The sequence below is a fragment of the Tenebrio molitor genome, chromosome 6, assembly GCF_963966145.1.
Source record: "Tenebrio molitor chromosome 6, icTenMoli1.1, whole genome shotgun sequence".
Lineage (NCBI taxonomy): Eukaryota > Metazoa > Arthropoda > Insecta > Coleoptera > Tenebrionidae > Tenebrio > Tenebrio molitor.
In genome coordinates this window covers 18,806,568-18,831,407 of record NC_091051.1, presented here as the reverse complement: position 1 = coordinate 18,831,407, position 24,840 = coordinate 18,806,568, and the positions used below count along the sequence as shown (strand labels likewise).

General features: G+C 38.0%; 3 protein-coding genes across 7 annotated transcripts in view; 1 reads left to right on the top strand and 2 right to left on the bottom strand.

The window, feature by feature from the left end:
* LOC138134105 (heat shock 70 kDa protein cognate 4-like) overlaps positions 1-24,840 on the top strand; it is a 39,971-nt gene that overhangs the window by 1,839 nt on the left and 13,292 nt on the right. The window contains exons 1-2 of one of the 5 annotated variants that reach the window (XM_069052179.1): positions 12,540-13,659; positions 15,092-15,247. The exons of 1 other annotated variant lie outside the window; for it this stretch is intronic. In XM_069052179.1, the coding sequence (XP_068908280.1) occupies positions 15,222-15,247 (26 nt within the window). In that variant the 5' untranslated portion in view covers positions 12,540-13,659; positions 15,092-15,221. Of the gene's footprint in view, positions 1-12,539; positions 13,660-15,091; positions 15,248-20,153; positions 20,282-24,840 lie in introns of those variants that run through there. 3 more of the 5 variants (XM_069052177.1, XM_069052181.1, XM_069052178.1) reach the window with 3 other exon arrangements.
* The window catches only part of LOC138134108 (heat shock cognate 71 kDa protein-like), a 39,195-nt gene that overhangs the window by 5,144 nt on the left and 9,211 nt on the right, over positions 1-24,840 (bottom strand). The window lies entirely within an intron of this gene.
* LOC138134109 (uncharacterized) lies at positions 7,356-12,198 on the bottom strand. Its single transcript, XM_069052190.1, has 2 exons — positions 8,871-12,198; positions 7,356-8,621 (listed from the first exon to the last, which is right to left on the bottom strand). Exon 2 carries the CDS (start codon positions 8,570-8,572, stop codon positions 7,361-7,363), a length of 1,212 nt encoding a protein of 403 aa, XP_068908291.1. The 5' UTR covers positions 8,573-8,621; positions 8,871-12,198; the 3' UTR covers positions 7,356-7,360.

The window sequence follows — 24,840 nt, the reverse complement described above, 5'->3', positions numbered from 1 at the left end:
AAACTGCTATTTTTCAGTTAGTGAAATGAGTCATCCACTTTTTTCATTGTTATTTTAACATTACCTACTTAACATTTTTGTTCCACAACGATATACATATGATACAATAAGGAAAAGAAATGAATGAGCTAATGAGCAGTTATTTGCAATCTGCTAAAAAACAATAACTATTGCGGATTTTTTTTTTTGAAAAGTAAAATAATGTTAATTTATTGAATTTAAATGTTTTAATAAAATCAACGTAAGTACTGTAGTGAGACCGTCCATTGTGATCGTGATGATTCGTAAATTATCGCATTTTTTAATTGTTAATTTATCTTTTAAACTCTCAATTTGCTTTACAAAGTTATTTGGCTCGTCTAGTAACCCTTTATACTTATTATTTTCACTTACCTACGTTGTGTTTATTTTTCGTCGATAGTCACATTTATAGTGATGATGATGTTTTATCTTAAGGCCTATTAGGCAATACGCAGTAGTCGTAACACAAATTCGGAGACAAAGTAGTGTCAAAACGCACGGAGGAAGAGATTTAAACACAAGTTTTCCCCACAATTATTTTATTACAAAATATTTAGAAGCCTTGTTTACAAAATGGATGAGTTCTGCGAGTTTGATCAAATTTTGCACTGTGTTAAAATTATTGTTGAGGTTATGGTTATAATCAAATTCGTAAGTGACTTTCTTTGTAATTGTTATCATGAATTTAAACAGATGATTGAGTCGTCAGTCTTCACGTGATTATATTTTATGTTATCCAATTTAGATTTGAAAAAGTTTGATTCTGCTGTAAACCCCCATTTTTATGCAACCCTATTTACGTACGGCAAATCTACCCTAACCTTCAGTTAACTTGTTCGAACTTATATCACCCAAGCAGCATTTAATATCGCGTTTACTAAGTTAGACTTGTACCAGAGTCGGAAGGTAACATGCTCGCGGTATTTGATAAGTGCATCGCATTTAACTATTACGCCCTAACGCCGAAATACCGCTTCCGGTAAAAGTCCGGTGCTTAAACACCAGTCACAACTTCCGAACAGAACCCGGATCTACAAGTCCTTGCAAATCAATCTGAATGACTGTAGGCGTCATTTCTCTCACAAATTTTCGTCCACGAGCTTCGACAAAGACTTGTACAGAACTTTGACGTGCGCGACACCAGTTTATTACAGGTAACCGGGATGGTTATTTTGTCGCGTTTGTCCTCGTGGTAGCCCACACATACATAGTACATGTCGTTGGAGCGGGAATTACGACGCCCATTCTAAGTCCACAGTCGGAAACTACGACCTGACACCGTGTCTTAGACCTAGTAAAGTTGGAGAAGAGGGTCCCCGGGAACCACGACTCTCCTCATCGTTGGTGGCCGACAAACGCGCCTATAATTTCAGGTGCAATTGGTGCAAAACAATAATTTTGCCTGATCGCCTAAACACGACGCGGGAGAGAAATAGCCCTACTCTACCCTATATTGAATATGCAACCAATTTTTCTATCTCCCTAAAGTTTATAACTAGAAATTTCGATCTGATTTGAGAGCACCAGTTGAGAAAATCCAGGAACGATTTAGTTAGAAATTGGTGGTTGATTGTTAAGTTTCAAAATTCCTGACTGGTGGTTACACTCAAATATGGAGTAAAGAATTTAATCTAATAATGTCAAATAAATGGATAAAATAAGTTAAATTTGTAATTTATGTATTCCGCCAACCCAAGTGTTGCGGGCCCTTTCCATCGGAAATAGAATCATTTGTTGCTGGCTACCTCTAGCTTTAAGCGTTTACTTCAAATACCTCAACTAGGAAAATTATTTAAAATTTGATTTTGATTATTTCAAATTGTTGAATAAATTGAAATTGACAATTCCATGGTGAATGACTGATAAAATGAGTTCAACGAAAAACAAGTAAATTTCGACATACAGTTAATTAATCAAAATAATATAACCCTTTCTCGGGCTTACCTAGAAAGTTTAACACCCTGGTTGATCGTCGGCACCTGTTGTTGGAACTGGCACTAACTTATTTATTAGCACTCGGCACTCTTAACGAAGCTAAAGTGAGTTAATTAAAAAAAATAGTTTAAATTTGGAAAATTTAAACAAAATCGCAAAGTCAGACACACGGATATCGACTAGCTCGAGAGACAGTCAAAATTCGAATTCTTTCAAAACAAATGTGCCAAAACTTTAAATAGGGGACGCTAACTCGCCTACCCCCCTTCCCTTGTTACTCATTTTCCATATGTGTGGAATTATGCAAATTTGACTCTTAAGACGCATTGGCATTCGATCAAACCTCGTTTAACTCGCTTAAAATGATTATTATTTCCTAGTTTGGGGTGGTTTTTCGATTCGCAATATCAACATTATTAAACATACAATTTGTTAGTCCATTGGACAATATAATACAACACAGTAACGATAGCGAATCACCCCAATTACGCTGAAAGAGAAATTAAACTCCAAAATTGGTTGCTGTTCTGTCTAGAACTAATTGTTGAACGGAATGTGGTCAATGAATGTAACAACAAATTTTGTTTGTTTAAATTTTACGGAAAGCATACGGAAGAAAGACGTAAGAAAACTGTAAATTTCGTAGTACTACCCCCTGTTAGATGTCGCCCCCAGTACTACAGCGGTACTATTTTTACATTTTCACGATTTTCTACGTTTTTCCTACAGAAATTTCCACCTACTTCCCTTGTAAAACTATGTTAGTAAATGGGCAGTAATCGTACGGTGCAAGATTTGCTTACAATGATTAGATAAAGAAAATTGGTTTGTACATCAGAATTACGATTACTCCAGCTTAAATTAGGGTTAAATTGGATATCAAAATGTTCAGAAAAATACAGCGCGTCTTTCTAAAATAGTGGGTTTGTAACTTGACTTTGTTTAGACAAAAATTTATTAATTTCGCTCAATTTTCCCACAACTGACCACACGTGCAAGTGTAATCCGATATCTTACTTAAAAGTCTCGATCTGTAACGCGTCTCTCGCCACGTTAACAAAACGGACCACCCTTGGCTGGCGACGCTGTGTTTAAAATCTAAATCGCAGACACCAAATTCTAGTGGACCAATTCATTTGTGCATATTTTAATCAAATCGGCCGATTTACAATGCTTTAAACAATTAACAAATTTTACTATATGAATTTAACAACCCCGAACAAAGCTTCCTATTTAATGTAAACATCTTATGAGAAATTTAAATGAAACATCATTTACGACAACCCCAGATCAATCGGATTATTATCAACATTGTTAATTCTAGTTAAATTTTGTTTTTGTCACTCAAAATACTTCTTTCTAAACGGATGTATTAATTTATTTATCGTTATATCTCTATTTTTCATCCAATTTTAAACAACAATTAAATTATTTATCTTCTCGTATGCAAATGAACGCTTTGCTTGGTCGACTGGTCGAGCATGGTGGGCGTCTCGCCACCCTGATAACTTAGAGAAATACCACATGGCCTTTTGAAAGAAACTACAGAAGTTAATTTTGCGATTTGCAACGGTCTCAAATTCCAGGAAACCCTTCGTGGGAACGGCTCTGTTTTTCTCAACATTCTGATATTTACAAAACATGTGTGCATTTAAAATGGAAATGAATGGAATTCATAAATTACACAGAAACAATTTGGAGGTCGTTAAGACAAATCGGAATTTGCTGAATTGAAGATGAATACTTTCCGCGATGGGCATAAAATAAAATTTATAAATACCGCGTTCATCACATTCGCCCCCTGTCTTGCGTTGCTTCGTAGATGCGGCGTAAGACATCGCGTAGTAGGTAGACGGCACCTTGTTGAGGGTAGCGATGGTGGATGCGCTGGCATGGTGGATGCGCCCGAATGGTGGGCGCGCCTCGGAGAGTCGGTGCGCTCAGAACTATGGAGGTGCTCTGGAATAGCGCTGCTGGAACTTCTTGCGGATTTATTCGTCTCGTCGGTGGTAGAATTTCAAGTTGGTCATGTTGTACACCCCTTTTATTTCGTTTGACACTGGATCGGCGATCTGGTACGTGTTTGGATGCGGTTTGGCGATTATTTTGTACGGTCCCCGATACAATGGCATGAACTTGGCGAATTGTTGTGTTCTCGTGTCGGAAGTGACTTTGTTCTTCAGCAAAACCCAATCGTCCAGTTCTAGTACCGTAGTTTCACCCTTTTGATTTCGTTGACGCAGGTTCGCGTGATGTCGTAGGTTTTCGCGGACCTTGGCATGAATTTCTTCTCTGGAGAGTGGTGCTCGTTGCGGAAGTAAACCGGATGTAACGGCATCTAACGGATTTGGCGGTTTTCTGCCGTACAGAATTTCATACGGGGAAAATCCGGTACTGATGTGTGGAACGTAGTTCAAGCAGTCTTCGATGTTGTTCAGATGGTTGACCCAACTGGCGTGATTTTCTCGACAGTAAGCTCGGAAAATTCTACCTAGCTCCCGCATTACGCGCTCACTAGGATTTGACTCTGGATGTCGAATCGATGAAAGTGTTGGCTGTATGTCGGCAGCTCTCAGACTGTTCTCCCAGGTGCTGGACAGGAACTGTGTGCCATGGTCACTCAATACGCATTTTGGTTTGATGTATCCGGCGTAATTTTCGATGAGTCGTTTGGCAGCGACTTTGGCGGTGGCTTTTCTCAATGGGTAGAGCTTGAGAAATTTGCTGAAGGCGTCGATGACAACAAATACGTATGACGCCCCCAATCGTCCGGTCGGTAACGGCCCGTAGAAATCGACGCAGACTTAGTCCCCAACATGGTCGTACAGGATAGGCGTTAGTGGCCCCTGGTGCGGACGGTTGGAACATTTTGTTTTCTGGCAAAGGTCGCAGCTTCGGAGACGCTTCTTGATGGAACGGTACATGTTTGGCCAATAATATTCTCCCTTCATCGAGTTGTACACCTTAGTTGACCCGAAATGCCCCAGGAGTTGGTGGTGGTAGTCCACGAGTTTGATGACCAAACTCTCAGGTACGGCAATGCAGTCATCGTTCGAGTTTTGTGACCTGTGAACTAACACATTATTTGTTAAATTATATTGTGCCCAAACCCGTTGAGTCCTCGAATCTGGAGCAGCTCCGCCGGATTGTTTATTTTCAATTATCGGTCTCAATACTTGATCGTCGGTTTGATGTTGTTGAAGATCGGACATCAATTGCAGCATTTCGGGTGTGTTGTGGACTTCAAACATTGCGACAATTGGTTGTTCACGTGGATATTCATAACTGGCTTCACCGTCAGATGGATATCGTGAAAGAATATCGGCAACTACATTATCCTTTCCCTTCACTAACTCGATTTCGTAGTCATATTGTCCTAAGAGCAACGTCCATCGAGTTAGGCGTTCACTGAGTAATCGGCAACGACTCAGGAATTTCAACGCTTGATGATCGGTCCGAATGATGATTTTCGTGGCTTGAATGTAAATTCGGAACTTGTGCAATGCAAAGATGACTCCCAGTAATTCCTTTTCAGTAGTTGTGTAGTTCAGCTCTGGTCCTTTCAAGGAACGACTTGCGAACGCGATCACACCCCGTGACCCGTCTTCTTGGATTTGATAGAGTTCCGCCCCCAATCCATAGCCAGAACTGTCGGTTTGAACGTAGAACATTTTCCTCTGGTCGGGGTAACGTAACAACACTGCTTCAAGAAACAAATTCTTCACCCGGTCAAACGCTTCCTGTTCGTTGCGTCCCCATCTCCATTTTTCCCCCTTTCGCAGGAGTTTGTTGAGGTCCTGTGTAGCTGCACTGTATCGAGCACAAAATTTCCGGTAGAAATTGCACAGTCCAAGGAATGCGCGTAAGTGTTTAGTTTTCTGTGGGACCGGAAAACTCCGGATGGCGCTGACTTTTTCCGGATCTGCCTTGATGCCGTCGATTGTGAGAATGTGTCCCAGAAATTTCACCTCCTTTTGAATGAAGTTTGACTTTTCAAGATTTATCGTCATGTTGGCCTGTCTCAATTTTTCGAATACCCGTCGAAGATGTTCTAAGTGGTCGTCCAAGGTTTCGGAAGCCACTAGTAAGTCGTCGATGTAATTCACGACAAATTCGCGTACTTCAGTGCCCAAAACCACGTCCATTGCACGGCTGAATGATCCCACGGCAGTCTTGAGTCCAAACGGTAAGACTTGGTAGGTGTAACTCCGTCCGTTGTACAGAAATGCGGTGTATTGTCGGCTGTCCGGCGATAAAGGAATTTGCCAATACGAGGACCTTAAATCGATGGTGGACATGAATCGAACTCCATGGAATCGACGTAATAATTCGTCCGTTGCGGGTGGTGATTCGCAATCAGCAATCATTTTCGAATTAATCATCCTGGCGTCCAGACAAATTCTCACCGACCCATCTTTCTTCTTTACTACCGTCATTGGACTTGCATACGGCGACGCTTCCCGTTTTATGACACCCAAGTCTAACATTTCCTGAATTGTCACGTCAACGGCAGGACGAAGAGCGAACGGTACTGGATACGGCCTCTTCAAGAATGGCGTCTTGTCATGTAGTTTGATCTCGTGTGTGTATTTGTGGGTCAGTCCTGGGCGAGGGCTAAAGACGCACCTGTAACGTTGCAGCAGGTGTATCAATTTGGTCTTCGCAGCGTCGGGAATTGTGAGTGGATCAACTTTTGCTTGGAGGGCACTGAGTGGCTCTAGATGCTCTTCGTTGACCCGATTTGTAGTTGTTGGTTTGCTGATCCCGACGTGTCCCACAAGTTCTTCCACATAATCCTCTGGTTCAGGTGATACTTCGACAGTTTTCTTGAAAGAAAAACTGTGATTGCCCTTTTCTCCTTTCAAAATTACTTGGTTGTTGTTGAAGTCGATAACAGCCCGTTGTTCGTGTAGCCAGTCAGCTCCCAGAATGGCAGGTTTGATTAAGTTCTTCACGACTAGTGCGACGACGGGATAAGCGTGTTCCTCGATGATGATTTCCAGGTAACATTGGATGACGACCTGGCAACTCCGTTGTCCGATGGCTCCGCGAAGGTGGATCGAAGTGACTGGTAGTGTGGGTGGCTTCCTTCCTGTCGACGTTAACTTGGCCCAAACTTCTTCCGAGATACAGCTGACTTCACTTCCGGTGTCCAATAAAGCCACGGTCGAATGTTGTGCGATGTGGATGTCGATCTCCGGTACAACCCTTTGTTTATTTGTGCGGTTCCCTACGATAGCTGATTTAATTAAGGAACAAACGTTGGTTATTACCTGTGATGCTCGCGGTCGAACATCAAGTTTTCCTTTGATTTCGTGCGGCGAAGAAGAACGTTTCCGTTTTTCCCCCGAACGCACTTGTTGGTTCCTGTCGCTCCCTGGGCCGTTACGTTGTCGGGAGTACTTTAGGCCCCGTTCTGTACTCCGCCCCCGTTTCCCGAATCCTTGGCGGCCCGTGAAGCATCGCCGTGCGACCTCCCGTTCTGGTGGCTATTGTTCCGCCACTGACTGTTTCCCGGACGTCGTTGGAATTTATCCGAGAAAAATCGGTTCGACGACGTCGGGTTTCCTGGATTTCCGGGAGTCCGCTTTTCACCGTCACGGCTAACCGGAACCGGTGGTCCCGTCACGTTGAAACGACTGTCGTTCGGCCTCGGACGCTTCTGCCCCTGGTCGGTGTGATGTCGCTGGGTTGTTGTACGGCCCTTGTCTCCGGAGGCGTTGTCCCTAAAACCCGGATTCTGTCCAGGAATTTCCTGACCTGACAGGAATTCAGCGGCTTCAGCGATGTTACTGATTTTCTGTAAAATCCACAAGGACTGTACGTTGTCTGGAAAGTGCCGAATTAGTTCATCCAACAGTACTTCCTCAGACAGAGGCGTCGTCAACATTTTCGCCATATCTACGAAGTAGGCGAAGTGCGACAACATTGTCCCCTTGGTCTCATCGTAACGCCCTGTGGAAATCTGAAAACGAATATCCCTTTGCCGTTGAGCCGACCAATAAGTCTTTAGGAAATCCCTTTTGAAATCTTCGTAGGTCCGCCAGTTGTCCCTGTAAATCCCGGTCCAGTGCTTCGCGTTACCCTTCAGGCAGTCGACCGCGACTCCCAAAAGTCGTGGTGAGTTGAGCCCGAAAGAGTGTCCGTATTCTTCTACCGCCCGTAGGAATTTCATGGGGTTTTGACGCCTCAATCCTTCGAACGACGGCCGCTCCGGCGCTGGGAGTGGTCGCTCTAAGAGATTCCGGAGTACCCCGGAAAGCGCGGCCAGGTTGTCAGTCGGTGCGGAAATTGGTGGAGGCGCGGCCAGCCCGACTCCGGTCCCGGTGGACGACGTAGGACTCTCCGTTTCCTGTATGGCTGGGCTTGCAAGAGAATCAGGTGTCGAAAATGACAGATGGTCGCTTGGCATTGTTGTTATCTGCCATCCCTCGTTGTTGGTGGTGACGCTGGTACTCGGCATCGTCGGTGCAACAGCAAGTGGTCGCTGGGTCGATGGCGGCGGCGATGGCATCACAAAAGCTGGCTGTTGAGCATTCAACCAGCGCATAAACCACGCTGGCATTTCCTCCGATGACGCTCCGACGTTCCCTGAGTGCATGTTGTTGGTTTCCATGTCGACAACCTTTAATTTCGGGTATCGAACCGAGTAAATTATGGGAGTCCTAGAAATTTTAATAACACAGCAGCACCTTTTTTAGACAAATTTTCCCCTCGGAAATGACACTTTATGACTTTGAATCCTGGTCACGGCACCAAAATATTTTAACTGTAGTGAGACCGTCCATTGTGATCGTGATGATTCGTAAATTATCGCATTTTTTAATTGTTAATTTATCTTTTAAACTCTCAATTTGCTTTACAAAGTTATTTGGCTCGTCTAGTAACCCTTTATACTTATTATTTTCACTTACCTACGTTGTGTTTATTTTTCGTCGATAGTCACATTTATAGTGATGATGATGTTTTATCTTAAGGCCTATTAGGCAATACGCAGTAGTCGTAACACAAATTCGGAGACAAAGTAGTGTCAAAACGCACGGAGGAAGAGATTTAAACACAAGTTTTCCCCACAATTATTTTATTACAAAATATTTAGAAGCCTTGTTTACAAAATGGATGAGTTCTGCGAGTTTGATCAAATTTTGCACTGTGTTAAAATTATTGTTGAGGTTATGGTTATAATCAAATTCGTAAGTGACTTTCTTTGTAATTGTTATCATGAATTTAAACAGATGATTGAGTCGTCAGTCTTCACGTGATTATATTTTATGTTATCCAATTTAGATTTGAAAAAGTTTGATTCTGCTGTAAACCCCCATTTTTATGCAACCCTATTTACGTACGGCAAATCTACCCTAACCTTCAGTTAACTTGTTCGAACTTATATCACCCAAGCAGCATTTAATATCGCGTTTACTAAGTTAGACTTGTACCAGAGTCGGAAGGTAACATGCTCGCGGTATTTGATAAGTGCATCGCATTTAACTATTACGCCCTAACGCCGAAATACCGCTTCCGGTAAAAGTCCGGTGCTTAAACACCAGTCACAACTTCCGAACAGAACCCGGATCTACAAGTCCTTGCAAATCAATCTGAATGACTGTAGGCGTCATTTCTCTCACAAATTTTCGTCCACGAGCTTCGACAAAGACTTGTACAGAACTTTGACGTGCGCGACACCAGTTTATTACAGGTAACCGGGATGGTTATTTTGTCGCGTTTGTCCTCGTGGTAGCCCACACATACATAGTACATGTCGTTGGAGCGGGAATTACGACGCCCATTCTAAGTCCACAGTCGGAAACTACGACCTGACACCGTGTCTTAGACCTAGTAAAGTTGGAGAAGAGGGTCCCCGGGAACCACGACTCTCCTCATCGTTGGTGGCCGACAAACGCGCCTATAATTTCAGGTGCAATTGGTGCAAAACAATAATTTTGCCTGATCGCCTAAACACGACGCGGGAGAGAAATAGCCCTACTCTACCCTATATTGAATATGCAACCAATTTTTCTATCTCCCTAAAGTTTATAACTAGAAATTTCGATCTGATTTGAGAGCACCAGTTGAGAAAATCCAGGAACGATTTAGTTAGAAATTGGTGGTTGATTGTTAAGTTTCAAAATTCCTGACTGGTGGTTACACTCAAATATGGAGTAAAGAATTTAATCTAATAATGTCAAATAAATGGATAAAATAAGTTAAATTTGTAATTTATGTATTCCGCCAACCCAAGTGTTGCGGGCCCTTTCCATCGGAAATAGAATCATTTGTTGCTGGCTACCTCTAGCTTTAAGCGTTTACTTCAAATACCTCAACTAGGAAAATTATTTAAAATTTGATTTTGATTATTTCAAATTGTTGAATAAATTGAAATTGACAATTCCATGGTGAATGACTGATAAAATGAGTTCAACGAAAAACAAGTAAATTTCGACATACAGTTAATTAATCAAAATAATATAACCCTTTCTCGGGCTTACCTAGAAAGTTTAACACCCTGGTTGATCGTCGGCACCTGTTGTTGGAACTGGCACTAACTTATTTATTAGCACTCGGCACTCTTAACGAAGCTAAAGTGAGTTAATTAAAAAAAATAGTTTAAATTTGGAAAATTTAAACAAAATCGCAAAGTCAGACACACGGATATCGACTAGCTCGAGAGACAGTCAAAATTCGAATTCTTTCAAAACAAATGTGCCAAAACTTTAAATAGGGGACGCTAACTCGCCTACCCCCCTTCCCTTGTTACTCATTTTCCATATGTGTGGAATTATGCAAATTTGACTCTTAAGACGCATTGGCATTCGATCAAACCTCGTTTAACTCGCTTAAAATGATTATTATTTCCTAGTTTGGGGTGGTTTTTCGATTCGCAATATCAACATTATTAAACATACAATTTGTTAGTCCATTGGACAATATAATACAACACAGTAACGATAGCGAATCACCCCAATTACGCTGAAAGAGAAATTAAACTCCAAAATTGGTTGCTGTTCTGTCTAGAACTAATTGTTGAACGGAATGTGGTCAATGAATGTAACAACAAATTTTGTTTGTTTAAATTTTACGGAAAGCATACGGAAGAAAGACGTAAGAAAACTGTAAATTTCGTAGTACTACCCCCTGTTAGATGTCGCCCCCAGTACTACAGCGGTACTATTTTTACATTTTCACGATTTTCTACGTTTTTCCTACAGAAATTTCCACCTACTTCCCTTGTAAAACTATGTTAGTAAATGGGCAGTAATCGTACGGTGCAAGATTTGCTTACAATGATTAGATAAAGAAAATTGGTTTGTACATCAGAATTACGATTACTCCAGCTTAAATTAGGGTTAAATTGGATATCAAAATGTTCAGAAAAATACAGCGCGTCTTTCTAAAATAGTGGGTTTGTAACTTGACTTTGTTTAGACAAAAATTTATTAATTTCGCTCAATTTTCCCACAACTGACCACACGTGCAAGTGTAATCCGATATCTTACTTAAAAGTCTCGATCTGTAACGCGTCTCTCGCCACGTTAACAAAACGGACCACCCTTGGCTGGCGACGCTGTGTTTAAAATCTAAATCGCAGACACCAAATTCTAGTGGACCAATTCATTTGTGCATATTTTAATCAAATCGGCCGATTTACAATGCTTTAAACAATTAACAAATTTTACTATATGAATTTAACAACCCCGAACAAAGCTTCCTATTTAATGTAAACATCTTATGAGAAATTTAAATGAAACATCATTTACGACAACCCCAGATCAATCGGATTATTATCAACATTGTTAATTCTAGTTAAATTTTGTTTTTGTCACTCAAAATACTTCTTTCTAAACGGATGTATTAATTTATTTATCGTTATATCTCTATTTTTCATCCAATTTTAAACAACAATTAAATTATTTATCTTCTCGTATGCAAATGAACGCTTTGCTTGGTCGACTGGTCGAGCATGGTGGGCGTCTCGCCACCCTGATAACTTAGAGAAATACCACATGGCCTTTTGAAAGAAACTACAGAAGTTAATTTTGCGATTTGCAACGGTCTCAAATTCCAGGAAACCCTTCGTGGGAACGGCTCTGTTTTTCTCAACATTCTGATATTTACAAAACATGTGTGCATTTAAAATGGAAATGAATGGAATTCATAAATTACACAGAAACAATTTGGAGGTCGTTAAGACAAATCGGAATTTGCTGAATTGAAGATGAATACTTTCCGCGATGGGCATAAAATAAAATTTATAAATACCGCGTTCATCACAGTACTTATCAATTTATCAGTTATGATATGAATGTATTAGTTTAACAATTAGTTTTATAATAATTATTATGTAACTAAATAATAAATTGATAATTTTTTAAAACATTAATTAGGAGTAATTAACATTTAGCGGTAGGTCTAAATTAGTGAGATGACCAAAATGTGGTTTCCCACGATTAAGATAGGAATTTGAGAAAAACGCTCTAGATCACGTTTAAACTGTAAAAATTGGTTCTCCAGATGATTTTTGCACCTAATATGGTGGGAAAAAAAAATTAGAAAAACTCAGTGGTGACAATTTGAGATGTCAAAAAAAATCGGCCGCTTGGACATTTGACACGAAGTAATAATTACTCAAATTGCAAAAAAAATAATATTGGAAGGGCCAAAAATTGTAGGGTTCGGACCTGTTCAAAGTATAAAATTTGAAGAATTCGGTCCTGCTTTGATTCATTGCGCAAACTCTGTTCCCTCCTGCGCAGTTGCTATTAATCACAAATTTCAAGCATTGCTTTGATCCTCTATTTACTTTATATCTGTGCTTTATATATCTGTGATTGTAGACTCCAGCCGTTTAGTGAGGATACATTCGGTGGGGATGCGCAACAACGCTATTTTGTTCGACCAGTCCATTATCAGGAAATAAGGGTGATTGGAATTTGCCAGCAAAATATCGGTAGATGTCACCACCTCGCGCATTATAGGAAATTGTAATAGTATTACAGAAATTACAGAAGGAAAAATTTATTCGAATTGTCAAAATTTAAATGTCTAGCTGTTTCTAGCGAACACAAATTGATTTTGCATTGATTGTGATTGAAGTTCTTAGTGTATTTGTTATTTTGACAGTCAATGACTGATTAACGGTTGATATTTATTCGAGTTTCGAACCCTTCCTATGTCTAGCTCTTTCTCGCGAACACAAATTAATATCACAAAATGATTTGCACCGCTTATCATTGAAGTTCTTATTGTAGTTACGTTATTTTAGCAATCAATGACGAATTGACGATCGACATTTATTCTAGTTGAGAACCTTTCGTAGGTATTACAGTTTGCATTCATTCGCGATCCAAGTACCTCTGGTGGCCATTTCACATCGAATGGCACGACTTGTTATTATCGGCGCAGACGACGATTATTTATATCACCCGTTTTTAAATCAACAGCAACGAATACAATACTTAATTGTACATCAAACTTAGTATAAATTGCTTAACTACATGTTTTTTATATAAACCACTTCTATGGGACGCACTGGTTTTTCTACGGCACTGGAATATTTGGACCGCGCAGGTTTCCCCCACCTAATGTATCCTCACTAAACGGCTGGAGTCTAAGTCATTCATTACCTACTTACCTATGGTTGGCAACATACGAGCTGTGTCGGATTAAGTTAACGAATGCAACAAGTCAAATTGGAAGATTACACAGGTCTGCACTGATTTCGATGTTTGCATAAAATTGACAGTTTTTGAACAATTTCGACCCCCTGATTACGAAAATGATTTTGGTTTTGCGCTATCACGTCTAGTTTTTTCACAAATTGTTTTTTCTTAAAATTGAAATGTTCACCTAGAATGAATGAATTATTTCAAAATTTCGATATTGTAATATCGGACAACAATATGGATATTCTAAATTTCCTTGTTTTATTTGCGAGTGGGACTGCCGGACACGAGACAAGCATTGGACTCAAAAGAAGTGGCCTTTAAGAACTAAACTTGTACCGGGAAGCAATAATAAAATAGTAGTTTATTTGACGAGTTTCTGTGTAAATTGGGCCTTTTTTGGCACGCGTGGGCCATTTTAAAACGCGAGTGAAACGAACGTTTTAAAGGCCCACGAGTGCCAAAAAAGGCCCAATTTACACACGAACGAGTTGAATACAACGTTTTTTTGTTCGACGAGCCCCTTAAAGGCTCCAAATCGCTTAAAACCTTTAAAATTAGCTTGACGTTTCGTTTTGACAAGTTGTGACATTTATTAAAATCCGTTCACATAGGAGAAAATTCTCAAATTCTGACAGTGTCGAACAAAAAAATAATTTATTTGTATCCTAAAAAAGTAGTATGTATTAGGTACCACCAATGCATATCAAACTCTGTTTGATGAAGCAATTTGTAAAGCCTCTTGATAAAAATGGACAATGTTTCAAGTCTTAATGTACAAAGTTACCAGATCTCTCCAATGCCAAATTAAAAGAGGTTAGGACCTCAAATAAGATCTTTGTAGAAGGTACAAAGGTAATGATTTTCAAAATTCTATGAATGTTGTTGAAAGGAATGCCTGGACGGCATTTAAGAACGTCGTAGAAAAATTGCTTGGAAATCACAAAGATGAAGACTACGAAAATATTGTAAGAATCATGTTTAAAAATTTTCACATTTTGGGATGTAATATGAGTTTGAAAGTGAATTTCCTCTTTTCGCACTTAAATCTTTTTCCTAAAAATCTTGATGCTGCCAGCGAGGAACAAGGGGAACGTCTTGGCCAAGATATAAAACAAATGGAGAGGTGATATCAAGGAAGATGGAGCGTATCAATGATGGTAGACTTTTGCTGGATGTTACAGCGCGATGTACCCAAAAAAAATATACAGCAGGCAATCAATTATAAGAAGTTTCCTCACAAAGCGTTAAAGATGCCATTCTCATATAGAATAAAAAATTTAGTTAGATTATTAACCAAGAATTATTATAAACATCTTAATTTCCTAAATAAATTGCTTATTTTTTTTTTGTTAATTGTGAAAAAACCTGACGTGATACAAAAAAATGAATTGTATTTTTGTAATCAGGGCTCCAATGTAATACAAAATCAGTTATCAAAATCAAAACATCGCTTAAAAAGTTTTGTTTTGCAGGCCTGTGTTATACATCCCACACCAGATAGAGAGTTGTAATTCGATTTGGACTACGCAACGTCAACTACGACTGTTATGTCGGATATCCCATCACTATCTAGTTCTAGAGTCAAGTTTGTACCCATTTGCGATGACGTCATTATCTAGTAACTTCACGTATGTTTGAGCTAGGATGAGAAAAAATTTTGAATTGATCAAAAATAAATAAACGTATTGTCCAATTCTTACCCTTTTGAGGTGACGTCACAATTTCCTTACTCGCTTTTTCTCTTTGAAATGATAGAAACAGAAAAAAAAACAAAAAAGCGGTACGTTTATTTATTGTTGGTTACTTTGTGGTTATTTTATGCTCCTGTTAATTTCACAATTTTTAATTTCTTTCAATTATTACATTGATAATTTAATTCATGTATAAAAAATCCCATAAGCCGCGATGTATTTATCACTTTGACATCGGATAAAGTTAGCCCTAACTTTGCATCTGGATAAAATGTGCTTAAACTTCCATGGCAAACTTTTTCGAACCTGATTATTGTTTGTTGTTATGATAACGAACCAACAATCTTAAACATTGACACAGCTTGTAATAAATTGACGTGCAAAATGGCCAATTCAATTTTTCATAATTACCTACCTATTATTATTCATTAAATTATCTCATCGAATTACGCTCGAGGTTTTTTTCGTCCAGGGTAAAATTTCATTTTTTAAACTCTAATTTGGTTTCTTTTTGGTAAATTGACTCCACAATTTGTGTCGTCAATTTACCAAAAAGAAACCAAATTAGAGTTTAAAAAATTCAATTTTATCCGGACAAAAAAAGACCTCTCGTGTAATTACAGTCGATTAAAAACATAACCTTTCGAAGTAATTGTCAACAAATTTGAAACATAATATAGTTATATTATATAGTTTTTTGTTTTAAGAAAAAAATATAGCAAACCATATATATTTGTAAATCGCTTGTGAAACTACAATAGATGATGTTGTCTTCTCTACGATGACATATGTCAAAGTTAAGACAGTCAACTTTTTTTTTTAAATAGTACACTATACATTTCTTAGCCTATTCTTGTAAAGCTTTTTTTTCTACATTTGAATGTGTAAAAAAAGCACTATATTTGACATATTTCTAGGAAAAACGTGACATATTTATGTGACTATATCATTCATTACTTTATAAACCAATAAGAATCTTTGATTTTCTTTAGTTACCATGTATTACAGCGGTTATTGTAGTAACCAAGGCGATTTCGAATATACGAACCTGTGTACAGTGTGGAATAAAATGATTTACATCTAGTTACCTTTGGAATTTTTGCACATGTAAATTTTTCTGTACCGCTCTACTTTTTTTTTGAAGTGCCGAACTATTAGTTCTGTCAATAAATGTCATCAATCGAATTGACAATTGTTACAATTTACTAAATTGAATTAACAAACGTTGGTGGCCACTTTCAACACTAGCTGTGACTTGCTTTTGTTAGCTCCTTTTTAATTTCAATCTCTACTTTGCATTCATATCATCCCTTCGCAATAAATCACATTTGGAATTTTGGAATATTTTGAGGTTAGGCTTTCTTTTTTTTGTAGAGCGGCATTTCGTATTTGTTGTATGTATATTTAATACCTATACAAGTTTATAAATTATCCGATTTTCGACATTTCCCACTAACTCAATAAAATACAATAAAATATAATATAATAACTAAAACTAACTAACTAAATAAGACAATAATTCAAAACAATAACAAATTAGCAGCTTTCCAAATACAATTATCCCTCCCCACATATTGTCCCTCTTTTCCACTCAACCTTCGTCATCCATTCGATCCCTCTTCCGTCCTCATTCAACATTTCTTCTCTACTTTCCTCTCTCTCTCTCAATTCTACGCATTCATTCAACATATGTTCTATCGTCTCCTTTTTTTCTCCACACATCCTGCACACTCTAATCCTATCCTCATTCCAATATTTATTCTCTCTCTCCTCATTTCCACACCTAAATCTTGCTATTATCACTCTCTCCTTTCTACTCTCTCTTCCTAGGTAGGTACTTTGGTAGTTCTTCCGTTATTATTTTTTCATACTTCCCATTGTACCTAGATTCCCTAATTCTCGTTCTTCTTTCCTGCACTTGCACATCTCTGTCTCTCTGCACCAATTCATCAGTCATTGCTCTGCCTCCCTCTCGCATTCTTTCTATCTCCGCTCCTGCATACCCATTTCTTTCGAAATATGCCTCCCTCTCTTTCCATACCCCTTTTCCTATTTCTTTCCTTTTTTCTTTCAGACACTCTTGCAAAATTCTACACTCTCCTCTCTCTATCAACCTCTCCTCAAATCTTATTGCTCTCTTTCCTGCTTCTATTCTTATTCCATCCCTTTTTGTTTCCTCCATCACTATATATCCCGGTGTCTCTCTATCTACTCCTAGCACCCATTTCAGATATTTTCCTTGCACCCCTTCCAACCCTTCTTGCTCTCTCCATCCCCATATTTCCGCTCCATACATCATCACGCTTTTCACCAGACTATCAAACATCATTATTCTCCTTCTAAAGTCATGTCCAAATTTTCTCTCTCCTATCCCCCATACCGCTCCTATTATCTTATTCGCTTTTTTCACTAACTCTCTCACATGTGCTGCTGCTGTGTTTCTTTCATTCATCACATAACCTAAATACTTAAATTCTTTCACTTCTTCAATTTTATCCTTTTCCCATCTCCACTCATTTATTTTTCTCCTACCACCCCCCTTTCTAAACACCATCATCTTGGATTTCTCTACATTCACCGTCAACTTTTTCCTCCTCATATATTTCTCCATGTTTCCCAACATTTCTTTCATACCTTTCTCCTCTCTCGCTAGCACCACCAAATCATCCGCGTATGCCAAAAACCACACTTTTTCTTTGCCCACCACGACCCCCCCTGCCTGCCCCTTCCTGAACATCTCCTCTATATCTCCTATAAACGCTGCAAACAGGCTGGGGCTTAGTGGACAACCTTGTCTTACTCCCTTATACGTCTTGAAACATTCACTCACTCTTCCATCCACTCTCACTCTACTTATCGTCTCTTCATATATCTCTTCTATTTTTGTTACCAGATGCTCATTTATCCCTTTCTTTCTCAAGTATTCCCACAGTAAGTCTCTTTCCACATTATCAAAAGCCGCCTTCAGGTCTACAAAAAATGCATATATCTTGCTACCCCTCTTTTTTATCTCATTTCCTATTATATGATTCAAGATATATACGTTGTCCATAGTCCCTCTACCTTTCCTAAATCCCGCCTGCCCGTCTGGTAACGCACCCCGCTCATTCTTTCCTTCATCAGTCTTTCTTCCACAATCATCGCGTATACCTTATATGCCGTATTAAGGAGCGTGATCCCCCTGTAATTGCTGGCTGTATCCTTTTCTCCTTTCTTATATATGGGGCATATTATCCCCTCCTTCCACTCCTGGGGGAAGCCCTCTCCCTTCCACACTCCATTCATTATCTCTAACAACCTATCAACTTCCCTTTCAGTTCCATATATCCACGATTCGTTCTGTATACCGTCCCTCCCCGGTGCCTTTTTCCTTTTCAGTTTTCTTAGTTGTTGCTCTAATTCTTCTCTTGTTATCTCTTCTATTTCTCCCACTCTGTGTTGTCTCTTTTCCTTTTCTTGTCTGTTTTCCTCACCCCCCAACAACTCACTGAAGTACTTTCTCCATTCCTCCATAGTAATTCTATCACTCACTATTTCTCCTTTTTTCTTTCTTTCCCTATTTATGTATCTCCACACCTCTTCTTCCGTCTTTATACCTTTCATCTTCATTTCTTCTTCCATCCGTTTCTTTTCAAAAAAAACGGGAACTGTCAGAAAAAGTTTTGTCAGATTTTATTCAATTTTTATAGTTTGAAACGGCCTTTTAGAATTTAGGTTAAAAAACTGCACTTATGTGTCAGAAATACTACTGTCAAACAGGCACAAATTGACATAAACTAACAAATTAAATTTCCAAATCACATTAGGCCAAATTTCATTTCCCGTTTTTTTTTAAGCCAACTGTACCTACGTAAGGTACCTCCGGCTATTTCTGAGTTCAAAACCCGAGTTCTCTCTCATGGTTCCGTTTCTTCGATCATTTTCGAACACTCTACTTTCTCACTCTTTCTTGACCGAAATGGCTAAGCAGTTCTGTTAGATTTAACATTCGTTATTTTAACCAATCACGATAGCTTTTCGCAAATTGTAGACCTTTCTATGTTACCACTTTTTCCACGAAATTTTGAATGTTCCGAATTTAATTCTTGTTAGGCCCAGGGCGAATTTACATAATTTGTTGTTGGATTGCAAATCTGAAATTGACTCTAAATTTATGACTCTACACAATAATAATTATTGCATTGCAACATGTACCGTGCCTTCAAATAAGTTCCGAATTAGTTGGTAACATGCAATTTTTAAAGGCACAGCAGTTAACTTAGACAGCACAATACGCGTGTTTAAACGTCTGTTACCAATCGTTAATAGACAAAATATAGCCTACTCTAATTCCGAATTTATTTGAAGGCACGGTATTACCCTCCTACCGAGTTTCGTTCCACGGACTTTTTACAATTTTAAAGACTGTTTATACATTATAATCGAATTCGGTATAAGTATGTAGATACTTATCGACATGAGAATTTATTTTTTTTTTTTGAATGGATTAAAATCATCAATTCGAGTTCTTTAGGTCGAAATGACCAAACGTAAACTATTTGGAATTTGTGCACAACGGAATTCGGAAATTGTTTCAACGAATTCGTATTGACCTGACGCGACCTGACCTTACTTGTAAATTATTACGCTCGATGTGATTCTAAATCTATACCTATATAGCGCTAGTGCCAGTTAACAATTTACAGATTTTTCACATTTCTCCAAGTCGTTTTAATATATTTAATATAACGTTTATCCGTCTCTGAGTTTGTACACCAAATCCAGATGTTTGCACTAACATATTTATGAGTTATATAGGAATTATTTGATAAGCAACTGTATGTATTGCTAGTTGCATAAAACAACCACTGCAGCCTATGTAACTATTTTTATCTAACACATGCTTCTAAATTTTAAAGTAGGTATTAAGTACAGTTGCTACTTAACCTCAATTCCTCAATCCAATGAGTCTTCTTTTGCTTTGTAGTTAGGGTAAGTACAGTAAATAATTTCATTTCATTTATTAACGTTAGGTATCTAATATTGAGGGGTTTTGTTTCTTGTGTGTCCTAGCTATAAAAATAATTGTCCGGTCACTTTCTTTATCTCTATGTCAGCTTAAAACTTAATAAACAAAACAAAAACATGGAGAAGTCTGATTTTGTCGTTTGCATAGAATTTTATAGCATTGTATTTATTCCTTAAGTAGGTGTGTACTCGTATTAATTAAATACTTTTTTAAGTTTTTTGTATTACCTAGGTACCTACACTTGATTTCAAAAAAATAGCGTACCTACACCTAATATTTCCCCATGTAATGTTAGCTTTGTTTCCATGGTTACATTAAAGTGACAAAAGCCCGAATCATCACTAAACTAGAAGGAAGGTAGCGTATGAAATTTATGTTGCCTAAAAGAAAAAAATCGCTCTCAGCACTTACTTGCACGCTGTTTTTTTGAAATCAAGTGTACTATCGCGGCCATCCAAAAGTGAACGGGTTTTTTTTATAGTTTGATTTTTACTTTAAATCATAAGCGTCCTAAAATGTCATAGTTTGACACTAGCGTTACAAAAAGTATTGAAACTATTTTTTTTTAAATGCCACATCTCACTCCGATTCAGACAGCTAGGGCTATTGCTATTGCTATTGCGTGCTGTGGCGAGAGAATTACATTGCAGTAAGACCTGCATCTTCAATACCGGTAGTCCCGATATAACCTTCCAGAAGAAATCCTGTAATAGGTGACGATGAGTAGAACTCATACACAAAAATTGTTTCTAATAAAAGTCTTATCGTTTTCGAGATAAAAATAATTCAAAATTTGGTCAAAATTTGCTGTACGCTAATGAGTTACTCGGCTTTAAAAAGGTAATTCTGGTTGCTTGGCTGCAATTCTTTAGCAACGGTACCTTTAACGCCTATGACGTTTGTCCAGTTTAATTTTAAATTTGCGAATTCTACAAAAAGTTATGAAATTCACAAAACAAGAATACGCCGATTTGCATTTACTCTATGGCGAAGCACACGTGGTAATTCAAGAGCGGCAAGGCGACGGTGAGCGTTTTCCTGAAGGAGTCCCGTTCTACTTTTGTTGAGGTAGATACATCTGCGTTTATGCGAGACCTTCTGACTGGTTCCAGTACGATGGTGTCCCCGATCCTTCGATTTCATCCCTTTGGATTTTTATTTTTGGGGCCACACGAAAGATTTGGTATACGAAGTTGAATTAAATACAGAAGACCAACTCCGGGAACGCATAACAGACACCAGATTCGTAATAACCCAGAAATGCTGAGTTCTGTTCGTTTATGAAAATTGGTACCGGCGGCGGTGAATTCATTTGTGTATAAATGCCAAGGGAAGGCACATAGAACATTTATTATAAAATGATTTTTCTAATCTACTTATCTTTTATTAGTTATTATTCTTACAGTCTATTTTTTAATCAAAGAACCACAACACCGCAATTTACACCCAAAATAGAGCTGACAACATTGTACACTTTTGACATAGGGTGAAAAATCTCATCATATAAAAATTGAGGTTATTAGAGATATTAGTAGCGCAGCATGTTAATAAAGTTAATAACAACTAATTTGAGAGTTTAATAAATGTCTTACTTTGCGAGGCATTTTTAATAACACGTTCAAATTTTAATTGGGAGTTTGCGTACTTTCAAAAATGACAGGCGTTGACTGGAATAGCCAATAGATATCATTAAGTTCCCTAAATTTAGTAAAATTTTATATTTGCAAACCTAAATCAACAGGTCGTGGTTCTTTAATTAAAAAAACAGACTATAGTTAAAGTTGAAAGTACGAATATGTAAAATGTAAATAATTTATTCAATACATTATTTTGAGTGTTTAACCACAATTAAGACGATACTCTTATTAGTTATTACTTATTCTTATTACACAGTTCTTCCACAATTTTGCACACACAAGCTCTAGGTTTATTTACACATTGAGGAACACCACTTTATTTATTATTCATTTATGATTTATCTCAGACTTTTGTACCTAAATAACCTGGTGTACAGTGTACAGCCTTTTCAATAAATGTCATTAATTTAATTCAATTTGTCAGATTTGTCACAAACGATTCAAGTATGTTGCTTAGATACTGTCATTCTTACAAACACCAACAATTAGTTCCTAACTAGGTACCTACGTATTTTTGTGGTCAGCAGCGTCGAATGAGTGTGGATAGGGGTTAATTTATCCGCATTATTTTGGAGCTATAATAAAAAGGGGTTTTCCGGACTTGTTAGATCCTTCTAATGACCCAGAATTTTTTTGGCAGCTTATATCGGGACCACCTGTATAAAGAGGCGTTGGCAAGAAAACAGGCTTGCGAGGCCAATACGAATAGGTGTTGGAAAGGTTTCTTTACTAAAGTTTACTTGCACTTTAATAATGTACCTATTAATTACTTCTCATTTTTATTAATAGTATCGGGTGTTCATTTAATATTCTGGGAGCATCACCTTTGGAAATCTGTTGTTTTGAAAAACGGATGTCGCAGCGTTAAAATACGACATAACTTCACTATAAAATTGACACGAATTATGATAAAAATTAACACAATTACAATTCACGCACAAATTAATCAATTTATTAAATGAGGTGCTGGAAATGTCTACCTTCTTCGCTACACTTTAATGTTCGCATTTTTAATGCATTTATTACATTTTCTAACATGTTCGGGGCGTTATTAATTTCTTCAATTTTTCCTCTAATTTTTCCATCCTGTTGAAAGTATCCTTCCTGCAGTTCATCAGCATGCAGTTCCTCAAAAAATGGTTCCAAAATTTTCTGTCGATACTTTGCTGCATTTATATTGCCTAAAACCAGCAATTAATTAAAAAAAATTGATTTTGAAATCATGAAAATTACCTTCAATTATCACTGTCATACAGTAAGGATACAACTGTACATCTTTTCGTAACAATTTGTGGCACGTTCCTACTTTCCTACACAAGGTTCAGTTTGTTGCGATAACTGACGTATTGAAGTGTGGGGCGCATTTTGCATTATTTCCCTTGCAGTTTCAATACCTGCAGCAGTGCCTTTTAGCGGCCGACCTGTGGTTTTTCTTTGGTAAACGCCTCCAGTTTCACCAAACAACTTTACACACCGGCTCAGGTTATCTTCGAAGGTTTTCCGTCAACAATAACATTGGGAAATTCGGCGATAAACTCTTCTAAGCAGTTTTGTACGAAGTAGATCCATGAACCATTCATTTTCAAACCATTGCGATTGCGAAAATAACTTTCAATCAAAAACGTTTTCTGCTCTAACGTGAACACCAGCAAAAAATAAACGTCTCTGAACGGAAATGTCAAAATGTGACAGTTCTACTCTAATTTTACTAACCGGAAGTTCAAACGACGACGTGCCTTAACAAAAACAAAATATTTCCATAGGTAATGCTACCAGAATATTAAATGAACACCCGATATATTATGTTGTGACGAGCAAAAATGAAGTTTTATGTGCTGCGGCTGGTAGATTGGCTGCCGAACGCAGTGAGGCAGACAAACCACCCAAAACACATAAAACCATTTTTGCTCCGAATAACATATACTCTTTTTTCTTCAAACCTTCATAACAAATTATTTAAGACATGTTAAGAAACCAGGTAGGTATTTCAAATGATTTAGCTAGTTTACTTTACTGCCGCTCATCAGCGGAGATAAAGTAACGCTTAAGGTATAAGATTATATGGCAGCACTAAAATTATCACAATAATGGAAACCAATATTGGCGGTAAGATGGTTGCCTCGGCTCGTGCAGCTGCATCCCTTTTCCTTCGTTCAGAGGTGGGATTAAAAATTTGTGATAGAACATGTTTTTGCTGTTTATTGTAAATTTTGTTATTGTAACGAAATTCCTTTTAGTACTTTGTGTCTTGAAAACAGTAAAGATGATTTGTAATAGTATTGTATGTTTAATAAATAAATATAATTTCGTCGGTACGCATTTGTTTTGAGGCCGGCTCTGGAATTCACAACAGAGAATTGCTTGAAGCATGATTTATGGTTGGGCTGACCGCCTACTGCAATTGCGATAAAAGGAACGTTTATCTCCGGTCAAATAGTTTTAAAGGGCCATATACTCTTATACCTTGGGCGATTCGAAACTCCGCACCGATGCAGGTAAAAGGATTAAAGGTGCATGAATCTCCGCACGTTCCAAAAATTTGCCCATTTTGGGTGCACTAAACTCCGCACGAAGGACAGGTAATGTGAAAATTTTCCCGAAGAGAATATTCTTTCACTTCCTTCACCAACAGTAAGTATAAACGCTTTGCAGGTTTTATTTATACACCTCCAGCGCGATTCACTGAAACCAAGCACATGATGGAAACTAAACATGTAATTTTCACACATAATTTGAGTTTTACCTCGTTGACTAGTGGTTTCACGTATGGGATACATCTTTTAAAACAAACGGCTCACTTAAAACTAAGGAAGATGTTTAAAATAGTTCAAAAACGTTTAAAAATCTTAAAATCTTATAATTTTTCCAAAAACCATTCTAAGGAT